This window comes from Diorhabda carinulata, chromosome 7 (assembly GCF_026250575.1).
Source record: "Diorhabda carinulata isolate Delta chromosome 7, icDioCari1.1, whole genome shotgun sequence".
NCBI lineage: Eukaryota > Metazoa > Arthropoda > Insecta > Coleoptera > Chrysomelidae > Diorhabda > Diorhabda carinulata.
The window spans coordinates 5,895,940-5,909,577 of record NC_079466.1 but is presented as its reverse complement, the minus strand read 5'-3'; the positions used below and the strand labels follow the sequence as shown (position 1 = coordinate 5,909,577).

The 13,638-nt window shown below is 29.9% G+C and overlaps 3 protein-coding genes and 1 long non-coding RNA gene across 4 annotated transcripts; 2 read left to right on the top strand and 2 right to left on the bottom strand.

The window, feature by feature from the left end:
• Positions 1 to 2,039: 2,039 nt before the first annotated feature.
• LOC130896205 (uncharacterized) lies at positions 2,040 to 3,562 on the bottom strand. Its single transcript, XM_057804135.1, has 3 exons — positions 3,411 to 3,562; positions 3,192 to 3,354; positions 2,040 to 3,134 (listed from the first exon to the last, which is right to left on the bottom strand). The coding sequence occupies exons 1-3, from the start codon at positions 3,444 to 3,446 to the stop codon at positions 3,019 to 3,021; spliced, it is 315 nt and encodes a 104-aa protein (XP_057660118.1). The 5' UTR covers positions 3,447 to 3,562; the 3' UTR covers positions 2,040 to 3,018.
• Positions 3,563 to 4,559: 997 nt separating this feature from the next.
• On the top strand, positions 4,560 to 6,514 carry LOC130896469 (uncharacterized). The gene is made up of 2 exons (XR_009059575.1): positions 4,560 to 4,817; positions 6,468 to 6,514. It is a non-coding gene; the product is annotated as an uncharacterized LOC130896469 (long non-coding RNA).
• A 40-nt stretch (positions 6,515 to 6,554) lies between these two features.
• LOC130896467 (death-associated protein 1) lies at positions 6,555 to 10,776 on the bottom strand. Its single transcript, XM_057804617.1, has 2 exons — positions 10,519 to 10,776; positions 6,555 to 8,730 (listed from the first exon to the last, which is right to left on the bottom strand). Exons 1-2 carry the CDS (start codon positions 10,568 to 10,570, stop codon positions 8,489 to 8,491), a joined length of 294 nt encoding a protein of 97 aa, XP_057660600.1. The 5' UTR covers positions 10,571 to 10,776; the 3' UTR covers positions 6,555 to 8,488.
• A 75-nt stretch (positions 10,777 to 10,851) lies between these two features.
• On the top strand, positions 10,852 to 13,638 carry LOC130896466 (nucleolar protein 9). Its single transcript, XM_057804616.1, has one exon. It carries the CDS (start codon positions 10,944 to 10,946, stop codon positions 12,687 to 12,689), a length of 1,746 nt encoding a protein of 581 aa, XP_057660599.1. The 5' UTR covers positions 10,852 to 10,943; the 3' UTR covers positions 12,690 to 13,638.

The following is a 13,638-nucleotide window of genomic DNA, read 5'->3' as shown; positions in this document are numbered from 1 at the left end:
TACTATCATCCACTGCACCATTGACCATTGATTTAAAAATATTGGTTAAAAGTACAAATATCTATCTACCATAATTTGAAATAGAATTTTTAATGATTATTTGATTTTTTTTCATCTACTGAAAAATCCACTAATTAGAAAAATCTATCTTAATTCAAGGAAAAAATAAAATTAAATTTTAAAAATAGTTCCTTCAAAATAAATTTTCTTTTATTAGTAGATATTCCTTGTTTGGAGCTTCGTTTAAAAATCTCTGCAATTGATCTGTTCTAAATATGTTTGATTTTTTGGGGACGTAATTGTAGGACTTTCTTTTCAAAAATGAACGTAATTTCTGATACGTGGATATATCAATGTTATTTTTTATACTGATAGTACTTCGCAACATTGAATATTGTGACCAAAGTGTAGACGCCTATAAAGTTTTCGACAACTCTGCAAAGTATACCAAAAGTACAGTTTCCAAAAAAGATTTTATTTTTGTATTTTTTCTCCATTCCATAAATTTCTCGTATGCTAATGCATATTTTTTTCTTGAAATTGTATTATCAAAATCTTCACTACTGTCAGTATCCATATTATTTATTATAAATTGGTATAATTATGTCCTACTAAAATAATATTGAATAGAAATTGCGATTTTTATCAAACCACGAATGAAAACTACCTTAAGAATTTAAAAAACTTCTATAATCTGACAGTTGGGTCAACTATTTAAAGTTGACAATAGCCAATTAAGTTTTCGTCGATTTTTTTTCTCCATCTAAATCAGGGATTCCCAAACCATTTTAGGCAAGAGACCCCTTTTTCTAATTGAACTGATATCTCAGACCCCCGTAATTACTTTACAATTAATTAAAAAATTCTATCTCTAATTTTTTTTCTATTGATACAAAATACTACCAATTTGAAACTTTGCGGTTGGTTAAGTGAGTGAACTTAACATTCTTTAGTCATCAAAACTTATCAAAATAAATACAATAAACCTCAGTAAATATCAAGTGTAATTAATAATTATTAATACAAGTTACGTAAGAATACTCGAGTAAGAATCTAGCTAAATTCGGTTCAATATTGGTGAGTTACAGCCACGTTCGTTTGATTTTCAAACGGTACCTTTGTTTTGTCAAAATGTTTGTAACCACACTGAAGCCTTTTTTCTGATAAGAATTTCTGATAGCCTTGGTTGAACTTCTCCTTAAGCTCCTCGTCTGTGCTGATGGTAATTATGGAAGTTTGAAAGATTTTTGCGATTTCAGAGTGGAGCTCAGCGAGGCTAAATTTTTTTTTGGAAAAATCGCGGCGACAGTTTCGAAGAGCATACATTATGTATATTGCCCTTTCGATTCGCTTTTTTAAAAGCTCTGTACAACTTTTTTTGCCCGAGAAACCTACAGTATTATCATTCAAGTTCCGACGAAATTGAAAACGCAAAGGCACTTTTAACATAAGTGTCCTATAGTCAAATATCCGGAGCATTTTTGGACTTTATCATAATCTCGTTCGGGTTAAATTGCGTATATGCACCTAAAACAGTGCAAGTCAAAACATGCCTAAAGATTTATATGTTTGAACACATTATATTATCTTACAGGAATTTTTCATGCTTTTTAACTAGTCAAATTATTCATCTTCTACGAACGTGTACACGCTTATCGATTGTTAAGTTTTTTTTAAAAGTACAAGAATGATACTTCCTACTAAAATATTCGTCATTCTCATAACAAGTCGGTACCCCTAGAACAAGTTATACAGTATCTAAAAAATTTTAAATAAGAACTCGGGTTAGTTAATACGGGCCGATTTTTAGACGTCGCCCAAGCAGCACAGTGTCGTTACTATGACGTCAATTATAGGCCATTGGCGACCAATGGGGACGTCTAAAAAGACGTCTAAAATGACGTGATTATGACGGGTTAATGTCACATCCTACAGACGTCAACTAATGACGTACCTAGTCCGGCTGGTGAGACGTCAAAATGACGTACTTACTTTTGACAAATGACGTATAAGTAGGATCAAAAATATAAAAAAATGCGTTCAAATTAATACCAGTTTATTACAAAATCTTAAAAAACTACATACTATTACACTTATAGAACATAAAAGTTGAAATAAGGAATTACTAATGATGCAATAATGGAAATGACAACCATTCCTGCTTGAAAGGAAAAACAATACATTTCGAAAAAACTTTGTGGCAGTGCAATAACTCGATATACTCTGATAAATTTTGGATAAATTCTTTTGAGTCGACAGGGTATTTGTAAAATGAACGGTAATCCTGAAACCTCCTACCTAATATAAAAACTGCTCCATTATTATCCACTACATTTTCTATTTTGAAAACCAGTCCTTCTAAGGTAAGACAAAAACAATTTGCTTCTGAATATGATGCAATAGAAAAAATAAAATCTTTATAATGAAGCTTTTTATACTGCTTGCAAGAGAAATTTGGCGTTGGTCCTAAGAAATGGGACAATTCACATTTACAGAAGTGTTCATCATCAGGTGAAGTAGAGTCATGTTTTTCGTACACTGTCATTTCAATTTCTTTTAAGCGTCTATTAATCTGTTGTAACGGTTTATTCGGAGACTGAACTAACGATTTTAAATGGTGGAGATAATGCAAGAGATGAGTAACTACTGTACGTCGAACGTACCTTGAAGCTGCCCAGTTTGACAATTTCGAATGCAAATCGCTAGGCGGCGGTTCATTAGAAAATAAATCGTTAGGGGGCACGTTACTGGAATAGGAAGTCAAATGGTTGTATAACGTCGCATCATTGAAGAGCAAATTTTCATTAGGCGAGTTTACATTAAAATCTAAATCTCTTGAGGAACAGGTGTCATTTTCACTTTCACACATTGAACCAGCAAAAAAAAACGGAATTTGATGATTCATTGGAATCATTATTAACTATTAAAGATGTATTATAACAATTCTGACTCACAGGTGCTAAATTTGCTTCTGCCACCCTTCTGTAGAGTTGTCTTTGACTAACAACACTTTTTTTCTTACGGGTTGCCATGCTGCTGCTTTTTCAATTTCTCTGGTGCATGTTTCAACCACACCTTGATGGTATCTTCTATTTCTTTCTGACTGACTAGAGGGGAGCTTTTTCTTACAGCACCTAAAAATGTTGTTTCAGATTAATAATAAGTATGCACCTACAAGTGAAAACACTTACCAATAATCACATCCTTTACGTTTAAGTTTTTAAAAGCCTTTTTCTCACCTCGTTTGCCACAAAAATTCCAATTAGTTGCAAGAGAATAAATGAACAAAAAATTTAAAATGCGGTTTGTATGTCCAGTAAAATCTCTCCCTCCAAAAGTCGATAGATATGCCGACTGGAATTACATAATTTAAATTGTAAAATACATATTAAGTGGTACAGAACACCCACCAAACCGCCAAACAACTTTTTGCTGCCGTCCGCCATTACGCGCACACGCGTTCACACCAGCAGTCCAGCACGCATGCGCCTGCACGTCTCGTATCGTATCGTGGCATTTCGATTAAAATCGCGCCAAAATTAAATCTTGGTCGACAGCCTCGACAGGAATCGATGCTAAAAATAATTGTTTCCTACTAATAAAATAGTTAAATAATTGTTAATTACAACATTCTCACTTCATCTTTAAATTCAAATTGCATTTCCACTTAAAACGTCAGTTTAGTATTTTCATTGCTAATTAATGAATTTATATTTATATCCAAATTTTAGGTAAACAACAATTTAAAATGTACAATTTTTTATAAAGCACGTATAGGGCTTAGTTTTTGTAATAAACTTTCGTTCTAATTTTTTTTATAGTTGATTAAAAAGCACTTAAAACGACCGAAAACAAACGTACGAAAGACGTCTCTAGACGACGTCAAAATGACATCTGAAATGTCACGTCATATGGACGTCGCTTATTGGTCTACGACGTCGCCGACTAATAATGTCCAATAATTGACGTCATTATAACGACACTGTGCTGCTTGGGCGTCGACCCCCAAAAACAATTTTCGTTTATGTTGACTCCTTGGAAACCGATATCGACCCCAAGGGGTCAATATCGACCACTTTGGGAATCACTGATCTAAATGTATGTGGTGTGGGCAAAGTGCCGTAAAAAATATTTCTCACAGTGTGATCAATATGTGGTTTTGAAATTAAGTTAGCCATGAGAAATACGTCACTTTTCATAGCAGCTGTAGAAAAAAGTTTTTTCAATTGATTCAGGCAAGTATGCAGCGTGCACCGTTACTCTAAAATGTTATATCAACATATTTTTGGAACAGTACAGACTATATAAAAATATGTTAATAAACTATTTTGGGGTAACGTTGCACCTTGTATACTTCTAAATAACTTACGCAGATAGCCTGAATTATTTGGAAAAACTTTTGACCAACATAATTTTTTGTTAACAGAAATCAAAATATTGGAAAGTAAATTATTTTACTTTATGAACACGCTATATAAATAATTCATATTCCATCGCCACTATGGCTTGAAGTTTATGTAGCTAACTTATTTCATTTTTTGTTTGTTAGACTATAGGAAAAACGGACCTGGACTTGCTTTATTTTATGAAAACATTATGGTCGTGAACAAACCTTATATTGCCATAGTTACATATACATCATAGGTAATTGATTAAACGCCAAGAGAGTCAAAATTTCTCAAATCAGAAAACATGTTAAATAAACAAGATCTGTATCGAGAGCTACAATCATCGATTGAAAATGATAAAATGTATTGGATACGAAATGATGCAAAAATTAGAGCGGCAGTAAAATCCAAAAACTATGATGAATTCAAGTAAGTTTACCAAAATATCTGCAAATTGCTTTTGTTATAAAATTATTGGCGGTAGTGTTAAAAAGCGATTTTAAATTATTACGTGGTTAGTGCAATATCAGCTCATGTTTACAAAATTACTTTCCATGTTTGTGATCATTAACAAAAATTAGATCTTTGCATAGTCTAATTGCTCTCAGATGTTATCATTTTGTACAACCATAATGGGCTTACAATCGAAGATAAGGAACCCATCATTAAGAATGTAATTGTAATGTAAATTGTAAATTTTTTACCTCAAGGTTTTATTTTTAACTTAAAAATTGGGGTAAAAGTAATTTAGTTTTTGATGAAACTTACATATATCTAAAAAATATTGGCAGATAAAGTAGTTAGGACCATTTTTTGTTGATTCTTGTTTTCATTGTCATAATTTAGATACAATACAGTAAATATTTTATAGTACTATAATAACAGTGCGGAATAACTTTTTATCTTCATAGCTATGACAATTTCCTGGAAAATTCTACAATTGTGACTTACCACGTTTTTTCCCTGTGGTCTTCATTTATAATACATATACTAAAGCAAATTAAAATCTATTCAAAACTGGTACCTTTCACATATATTGAATTTCAACTCTTGAATTAACCAAAGTATACTTAGAACTTTCACCTGACAAAAAAGTTTCACTATAATTTATTGAGGGCTAGCAACGTTTGTTATTTAAAAAAAGTAATGCTTAAAAATGGTTAAAAATTTATTTCCGACGATGCTTGGCACTTTAGATATAATTTCAAAATTAAATAATAGTCCAGTTTAAAATATAATGATAGAGAAACGTGTCTATTCGCAATAATGATATTAATATATAAAAATATCAAAACAAATTGAAATAATACGGCAATTATCATTTTCCAATTCTCGATACTAATATTTGAAAAATTTTTTCATTATCAATTTCACAACGGAGGAGAAATTTTTGGGTGAAGTGTTATTAGTTCTTGTCTGTCTTCTTAATTGGGACCATATTAATTCGATTGAATTTAAAACACAGTAGTACGGAGATAATCTTAAAACATTATTGGTCACTTGCTGGTACCAGTTTTTTTTAACGAATTTTTGTTGTATATTCGTTATCTACTTAATCAAACGACTACTTTCTACTGTTTGCCTTTTATTTATCGTTTTATATCTAAAACTATGTTTTTTTCAATACCTTTCCAGTGTTCCTAATGAACATACCTTAACTATATGTTTTCTTTTGAGTTCCGCTAGAATACATTGAGGATTTTGCATTATGTTTGATGCGAACATACTTTAGATTATTTCGCATATTGGAGTTAACCTATTAGTTTTGATTTTTAAAAATTTCATCAAATATTCCTTATTCGTTTCATTGTTATGCTGTTATTTATCTATACTTTTGAATGATTCACTGATTCTGAAAAGGAAATATTGTAATGCGGATATGGACACGTTGTTTACTATTTAGTTCGCAGGAGGCGTCTCTTATCTCTTCTTGTAAAAATAAGATTTTCACTATATGATGACCAGCATTGTACCATTGACTTTTTTTAGTGTCTAACCACGTATATTCCGAATATGTTCAATCAAGACTAAAATATCATTTTTTTCCTGATTTACTTTTAACTAGATATTTTATTATAGGGATTATGTAGCTGCAGCACATTTATCATCGTTAACAAGAAAGGAAATATTGGGAAAAAAGACAATTAATTGGAATAAAGCACTAAATTAAATGTATTAAAATCACCTTTATTTTGACAGAAAATAAAATTTCTTTCATACATAAAAAGAAAATTATCAATTATAAAACCCAAACCATATAAAAAATTTGAAAGAAAACATCTACATTAGTATTATAAGAGCAATAAAAATATATAACAACATTTCAACATCCTCTGAATCATTACATTTTTTGAAAATGTAAAATCAAGTGTTATATTTTATATTTGTGCACAAGTTATTATTAAGTGAAATGCTCGAAGTAATCAAACTTAATTTTTTTACAACTTTAGTATAAAAATACCATTTTCTAACCATTTTATGAGGAACCTAGAAGTCAAATTGTGATAAAATAAAACTTAAAATTATACATCTAGTGAAAGTAGTATGCCGAATATTGCAGAAATTGCCAAGGTGCTATGCTTTAATTCAATATCGGAAATTTCTAGAGCTAGCTAGAATAGCTAGAGAATATGCTCTTATTAAAATTCCGTAAATGTGTTAGCTAAGAATGTATTTGCTAATTGTACCAATATAACCGCTAATATAATTAAAATAGTGAGTTATTTCCTAGAATTATATACTCAACTTTTTCTAGTGCTGTTGCTAATTATTATCAGGATTATTAATAAATTAAATTTAAAAACTATTGAGTAACATAAACAATTTCATTAAATTAGGTATATTCATACATTTATGGACTACAACTGAATTATTCTTTAGTACTGTTGATTCCTAACAATAATAAAAAGAAATAAATTTTTTCAAGAAATCAATCGGTTTTTATCCTAATATTTGGTAGGTATATTAAAAAACATGAATAAAATAATTTTTTAAATTATATAAACTATGTATAAATCAAAATATTAATTTGGAAAGTGATACATAATTAATTTAATAAATAGAAACATTGATTTCCAGTAATGAGTTTAAGCATACCACATTAACAATTTCTGCAATATTGAATGAGGTTAATTCTAAAAATTACTTATATCCATTTACATGGTTATTGATATGGAAACAAAATTCTAGTAAAAAATGTCTCAAATTGTTCAACAAAAAAGTGTCAGGAAATGGCCATTTTGTATTACAGCCCTAGAAAAATATCATATACAAATTAAATTCAATTATTTCTCTTGACAAATCAGTTTTTCTATTCCTCAAAATATTCTGTTATCAGAAAATTGTATAATTTTCAATAAAATAAGTTGCATCCAAAATAACTAGCTAACAGTAAATCGCACTATTTATAAAGTTTGTCTTGATTTACAATCACAGAACTGCATTGAGTTTCTTTTATAATGAAATTGATAAAAAATGGTTTCATTCAAAAAGTTTCATTTTATATATTACATTTGAGTTGAAAAGAAACTTAACTGTTAGAAAGACTGATATAGATTCTATATGTTGTTCAAAAAATTGAAAATATGTATCACATCATATGTACATCAAACAATTATTATTCAATAGTTTACAAGTGCAATGAACATAAACATTTTTAAAATCTATTTGTATTAATAAAAATCAGTTCAAAAAATAGTAATACGTTTGAAAAGCAGCCTTACTTTAATATCGGTATGTTATTGGGTTTATTTTCAAATGTGATTGCTGCTTAAACGAAAGACTAAAAATTATAAAAGGAAATAATGTTGAAACAAGAATTTCACAATCACTTTTTAGTTTTTTGGGGAAAAATGTATTTCAAACAAAATATATAAAAATTGAAGTTAGTAACACGGACTAAACCAAGTAGACTGGTTTCATAAAGAGCTTTTAAATTATAAAACAGTAACAAGAGTAATCTAATCTCATCTATTTAATTGATATAATATGAAACATTCACATTACTTAAATGCTATTTGAAAGATGTATTAAAAAGTGTCATTGTGAAAACTCATGTTAAAACCTTATTTTACATCTTATGGGAATTGGTACCCATGAATTTATTTTCTAGGTTGTTGGATATGAGTTAATGGTTTGGTGGGATGATTTACTGGAGGTTTTTCTTTATGAAAACTTTGAACAGCTTCTGCTGGAAAATCAGCATGCCCTTTGACAACTGCTCCAGATACAGTAGTTGTTTTTGGGGGACTACCAGTTACTGTAATTCCAGTCACATCTTCGGTTAATCCACCAAAATCTTTTCTTGTCTTGTGCTGGGTTATTCTCATCCCACCTGCCTTCACTGAAATTAGAATTATAAGTAATACATATAAATAATATTATAGCTTCAATTTGTAATTTAATATATTATAATATAATAAGATTATATTTTCCAAACACATCTCTTCAATTGTGGACAAATCAATGGGACATAGTTCAAAGAGGACTCAACTATACAAAAAGATGATGTCTATTTGTGGGGCAAAGCTTCAACGGGAATAGGACCTACCTAATTTCCTTCACTAGGAAGAAAAAACTCAGTCTCAACCCCATCAAGCTAGACGGGCAAGTCATTGAGTGAAAAACAGAGGGGAAATATCTGGGACTCACGCAAGATAGTAAATTTCTCTGGAACAAATACGGAAAGGAGATAATCACTTAAGCCACAAAAGCCATGATGGCATACTAAAACTTCTACTAGAACTACTACAAATACAACGAAGAACAATCTCTCTAAGGTACAAAGACTGGCTTACTATGAGCAACCATGGCCATGAAATAATTCCTAACAGCTGACCTCTCCACATAATACTAGAAAGTGTGGCAAATAAAATATCACTTCGAATGTTCAAAGACGGAATCATCAAAGAAAAACTATCCCTAAATAATGATCAAACCTGGAACATACCTCAGGATAATGCATTGAACAAGATTAACTTTGAGAAAAAATTTACTTCGATACAAAGCTGTAGAAGTAAAAGTATATGGACCAAACACTCTGAAAGCTTGGGCAATACACCAAGCATTTTTTGAATGGAAATTTATGCAATTGAAAAATGTACCCATTTCAATCTAGAGAGGAGCTATCACAAACAGAAGATCATCTTCCTGTTCCATAGCCAAGCAACTATTAGAGTTAAAGCTGCAATATCATAAAGTTCAAACTCGTTTGGGATTGCCTAGAAAAATTAAACAAGCTATGCAAGAAAAATACAGTTACCCTTCTCTAGAAGTGTGAAACACTAAGGAACTTCAGAGCACTACACTTGGGAGCATATGAAATAGAAGACGAAGATCTCTGGCAGCTACAGCTATCCCACTTTCTGAACTGTTTGAAAGGAGTGGGATAACAGATCAGGTGTATATACTGGGTTCCCCAGTATCACAGCAAGAAAGGAGGACAAAATAGATCCTTTGTGTTGCAGTGTATATGATATCCCAATATCCACATACATACATACATTGTGAACAAATAAGCTTCTACATTGAATTTGTTGGGAATATAAATTATACATAATGCTCTGTAGAATATACAAATTCGGGAAAAAATTGAATAGTTTTTAGGTTGGTAAATGACAAAAAATTGTGTTTAGTTCTTATATAAAATGCATTTTAAAATTTAGTAGGTTAATCTGGAAAGGAAAGCTTAGATTATTCATATAGGTGTGGATTTTAATTCAGCCATTACCTATTTTTTCTAAAAGGTGAAATCAAGAAAAAGTACAAAAGTCTGCATTAGGAAGAACTGGTAAAAAAATTTTAGAAACTAAACTAAATAAACAACATATTTGAGAAGCAGTGGTGATCTGCTTTGAGTTGGAAATACTTGAATGAAAAGAAAGTACAAAAGACGAAAATTTAGTTTATCCACTATCTGAAAAAATATTTATTTAAGAAAACATAAGCAACAATTAAATGGCAAACAATTTTGCCGGTAGCAAAAAATGTTCATAACTCACTTAAACATATTGTCCTTAACCTAAATCTGCACCAAATTAACTTTACTAACCTAACCAAAACCAATAAAAAGTTTTGGAGAATTTAAGTTATACACGTCTTAAATGCAAAATAAATAAACATCAAATTTTACCTGCAGGGGGGTGACCTGCTTTGAGAACGGATTCTTGCTTGGGGCTGGACATTTTTGAATATAAATAATAAAAAAAGTCTACCAGATGTTTAAACTTATGTCGATATAAAAAGTTCAATGTGCAATATGAAATGTACGATTGAGTGTTGAATTAGCTAATTTAAACACAAACAATAACACGTACGCAGTTTTTACCATAACCTTGAAATATGTTGTTAAGTTGAAATCTAAGCCGTAGATTGCTCTGTTATCGTAGAGTCTCTGGCCATAACATCGTCTTTTAGAAAAAGAAGAATTATAAAGAAATTTAACCTACAAATGGTTTCAATCAACACGTTTTTGTTTTTTATTGTAAAGGTATTTTACTTTTGTAAAATCAGTGGATAATGTTAATTTAGATACTGCAAATCTTTTTGAATTTGAAAATGGAAGAAAGTTCTAATAAGATTATAAACAAAAAAAATAATAGAAAAAGGAAAAAGTCATTTTTAAAGAATGCTAGAAAATACGCCAAAAAAGGACATTTTGGAAGAGGTTCCCAATTGGATTCAGATACTTATCACTATTTTGTGAAAATTTTGGAAACATTCAAAGATGGATTTGATTCAGAAGAGGATAAAAAAGTTTTTGCAAATAATGTTTTTGAACAAACTAAAGATCAAGAAATTAATTGTTGTTGCAATCAAGTTGGTTGCAGAGTTATAGAACTGTTATTACCATATGCAAATAATGATATTGTGAAACAATTTCTAGATGTATTTAGTGAAGATATAAGACCATTGATAAGTGATAGATTTGCGAGCCATGTGTTAGAATGTCTTGTGTCTGAAAGTTGTAAAAGAACTTTTATAGAAAACACACCACAGGAAATGAGGCTTGTTTACCAAAATTTTGCCATAAAAGTTAGTAAATTTTTGTTGAATAATTTAGAGGATTATATGTGGGACACTTATGGAAATCACGTTATTAGAAGCTGCCTTATTCATTTAATACAATTACCAACTGATAATAGTAACACTGATAAACAAGATATTGTAATTCCAAATGAATTTTCAGATATTGTTAAAGAATATGGTGAGAGAATTATAAGTTGGCCCCAATTTGAACAGTTATGCATGTCTGACTTGACTTCTGGTTTCTTACAAGTTCTAATGAAATGTTTAAAAAATACGGATCCAAAATTGTTAAAATCTTATTCGAAAAAATTACTAGAAGTTTTCAATATGAACAGCCAAGAGGACAAACCCAAACATTTACCTTCAGCTTTTGGATCTCAATCAGTTGTAATGCTATTAGAAACTTGTCTTCAGCTGGTAAATTCCAAATTATTTATGCAGCTGTATAATTCCTGCTTTTCTGGAAATTTAGTTGAGTTGTCAACCATAAAAATGACAAATTTTGCCGTTCAGAAACTGATACAACATTGTCAGGAAAAAGAACACTTTGAAGGAATTTATGATGAATTGGTAGATAATTTTCCAGCTATTATTGAAGTAGGTCATTCAGGAATTTTATTATCATTATCTGAAGCATGTAAAAAATTTAGGACCAGGCAAGGAAGTTTTGTACAGCAATTGATGAAAGCATTAGATTGTTTTGAACCTGAAGAAAGGCAAAATAGCCTCATATTATGTTTATGCAGATTTACTACATATGAAAATAATCTTAAAAAAGCAATTGAAAATTTACAAAAAGAGAAATTAAATTTGCATGGTACTTTAATTCTACAAAAGTTATTAGACTATAATAAACCCATTAAAATAGTGAATGCATTATTAAATTTAGATCAAAATGTGTTGCTAAATCTATTTTCCAATACTATGGGTAGTCATGTTGTTGATTCTTATGTAAGAGGAGAATTCGTTGGAGAAAAGAGCAGAGAAAAATTAGTGAGAAAAATGATGGGTGTATACAAAGATCTTGCTTCTAGTAAATTTGGTTCTAGGAGTTTTGAAGCATTATGGAATGTTGCAAATTTAAAATGCAAGTTACAAATTATTGAAGAATTATCACACAAAGATGCAAGTTGGGTAAATTCAGAATTTGGGAAAATCATTTCCAATAAAATTAATTACTTGCTTTATAAGAGAAATAAAGAAGAATGGAAGAATTCTTTGAATAAATCAAAGGAAAATAAGAAAGAACAATTACTAGCCAAAGTATTGAACTAGATTTGTATATTGTCAATTGGTTTTATTTGTTTTGCTGAATTATATAAATTTAAGTAAATATATTTTATTTCAACTTTTTCCAACAGCAACAAGTTTGATTCTTAAGGGCAGGTAGCTTATCCAGGCACAATTCCTGAATAGTATTCATTTAATTTCCCTTGTTTTAAAGGTATGATCTAGTTTTTTGTGACTAGATAAATGGGACATTTAAATATATTCCATTTTATTGAACACATTTGTTGACCTTTTAATGTTCATATCAAAATTGCTCATTTTAAGTTTGAGCTTACTATATTCACAGTTTCAGTAATATGTGGCGAAGATAATATTAATTCACTTTCACTAGATATGTCCAATTTTATGCTTTATTTATATTTCACATTTGGTAATATACTTGTTTTATCATGTAACTGAAACACAAGGACTTCATTGTTATGAAAATGAATTCATTAACTTGTGCACCAATAAAATTTAAAATATAACACTTAACTAGCAATACACTCACTGCAATTCTAACATTACATCGATAACTGGGAGCATTTCTGAATGGCTTTCATCTGCTGTGTTGTGGCCTTGTCAATGTCAGAAATGCTTTTAGATGTTTCTCTTTGGACACATTTTTTATTTATTTTTGGATAAAGCCAAAACTTGCAGAGTGCTAAATCTAGCGGTTAAGGCAGAGGTAGTGGATAGATTTTAGCAGCATTTTTGAAGTTGTATGTTTTGCGATAGACAGATGTTTATCTCCATATATATTGATATGGATATAAGCATACTGCTGATAAAAAAATGTATTCACTATATATTTTATTACATCTTACATTATATGTAAATTTACTTTAATAATATTGATATGGTTATAGGGATATATTTTTTGGGCCAGGGGGGAAAATAAATGTAACAAAATTAGAAAAATCAACTTTTATTAAACATTGTACTTAAAATAGAA

Coding starts and splice junctions, on each gene's coding strand:
- LOC130896205 (XM_057804135.1), bottom strand. CDS start 3,446: ATGGCGGACGGCAGCAAAAAGTTGTTTGGCGGTTTG. Junction 3,355..3,410: donor AAAAGTTGTTTGGCGGTTTG/GTGGGTGTTCTG, acceptor ATGTAATTCCAG/TCGGCATATCTATCGACTTT. Junction 3,135..3,191: donor CGTAAAGGATGTGATTATTG/GTAAGTGTTTTC, acceptor CAACATTTTTAG/GTGCTGTAAGAAAAAGCTCC.
- LOC130896467 (XM_057804617.1), bottom strand. CDS start 10,570: ATGTCCAGCCCCAAGCAAGAATCCGTTCTCAAAGCAGGTCACCCCCCT. Junction 8,731..10,518: donor AGCAGGTCACCCCCCTGCAG/GTAAAATTTGAT, acceptor TTCTAATTTCAG/TGAAGGCAGGTGGGATGAGA.
- LOC130896466 (XM_057804616.1), top strand. CDS start 10,944: ATGGAAGAAAGTTCTAATAAGATTATAAACAAAAAAAATAATAGAAAA.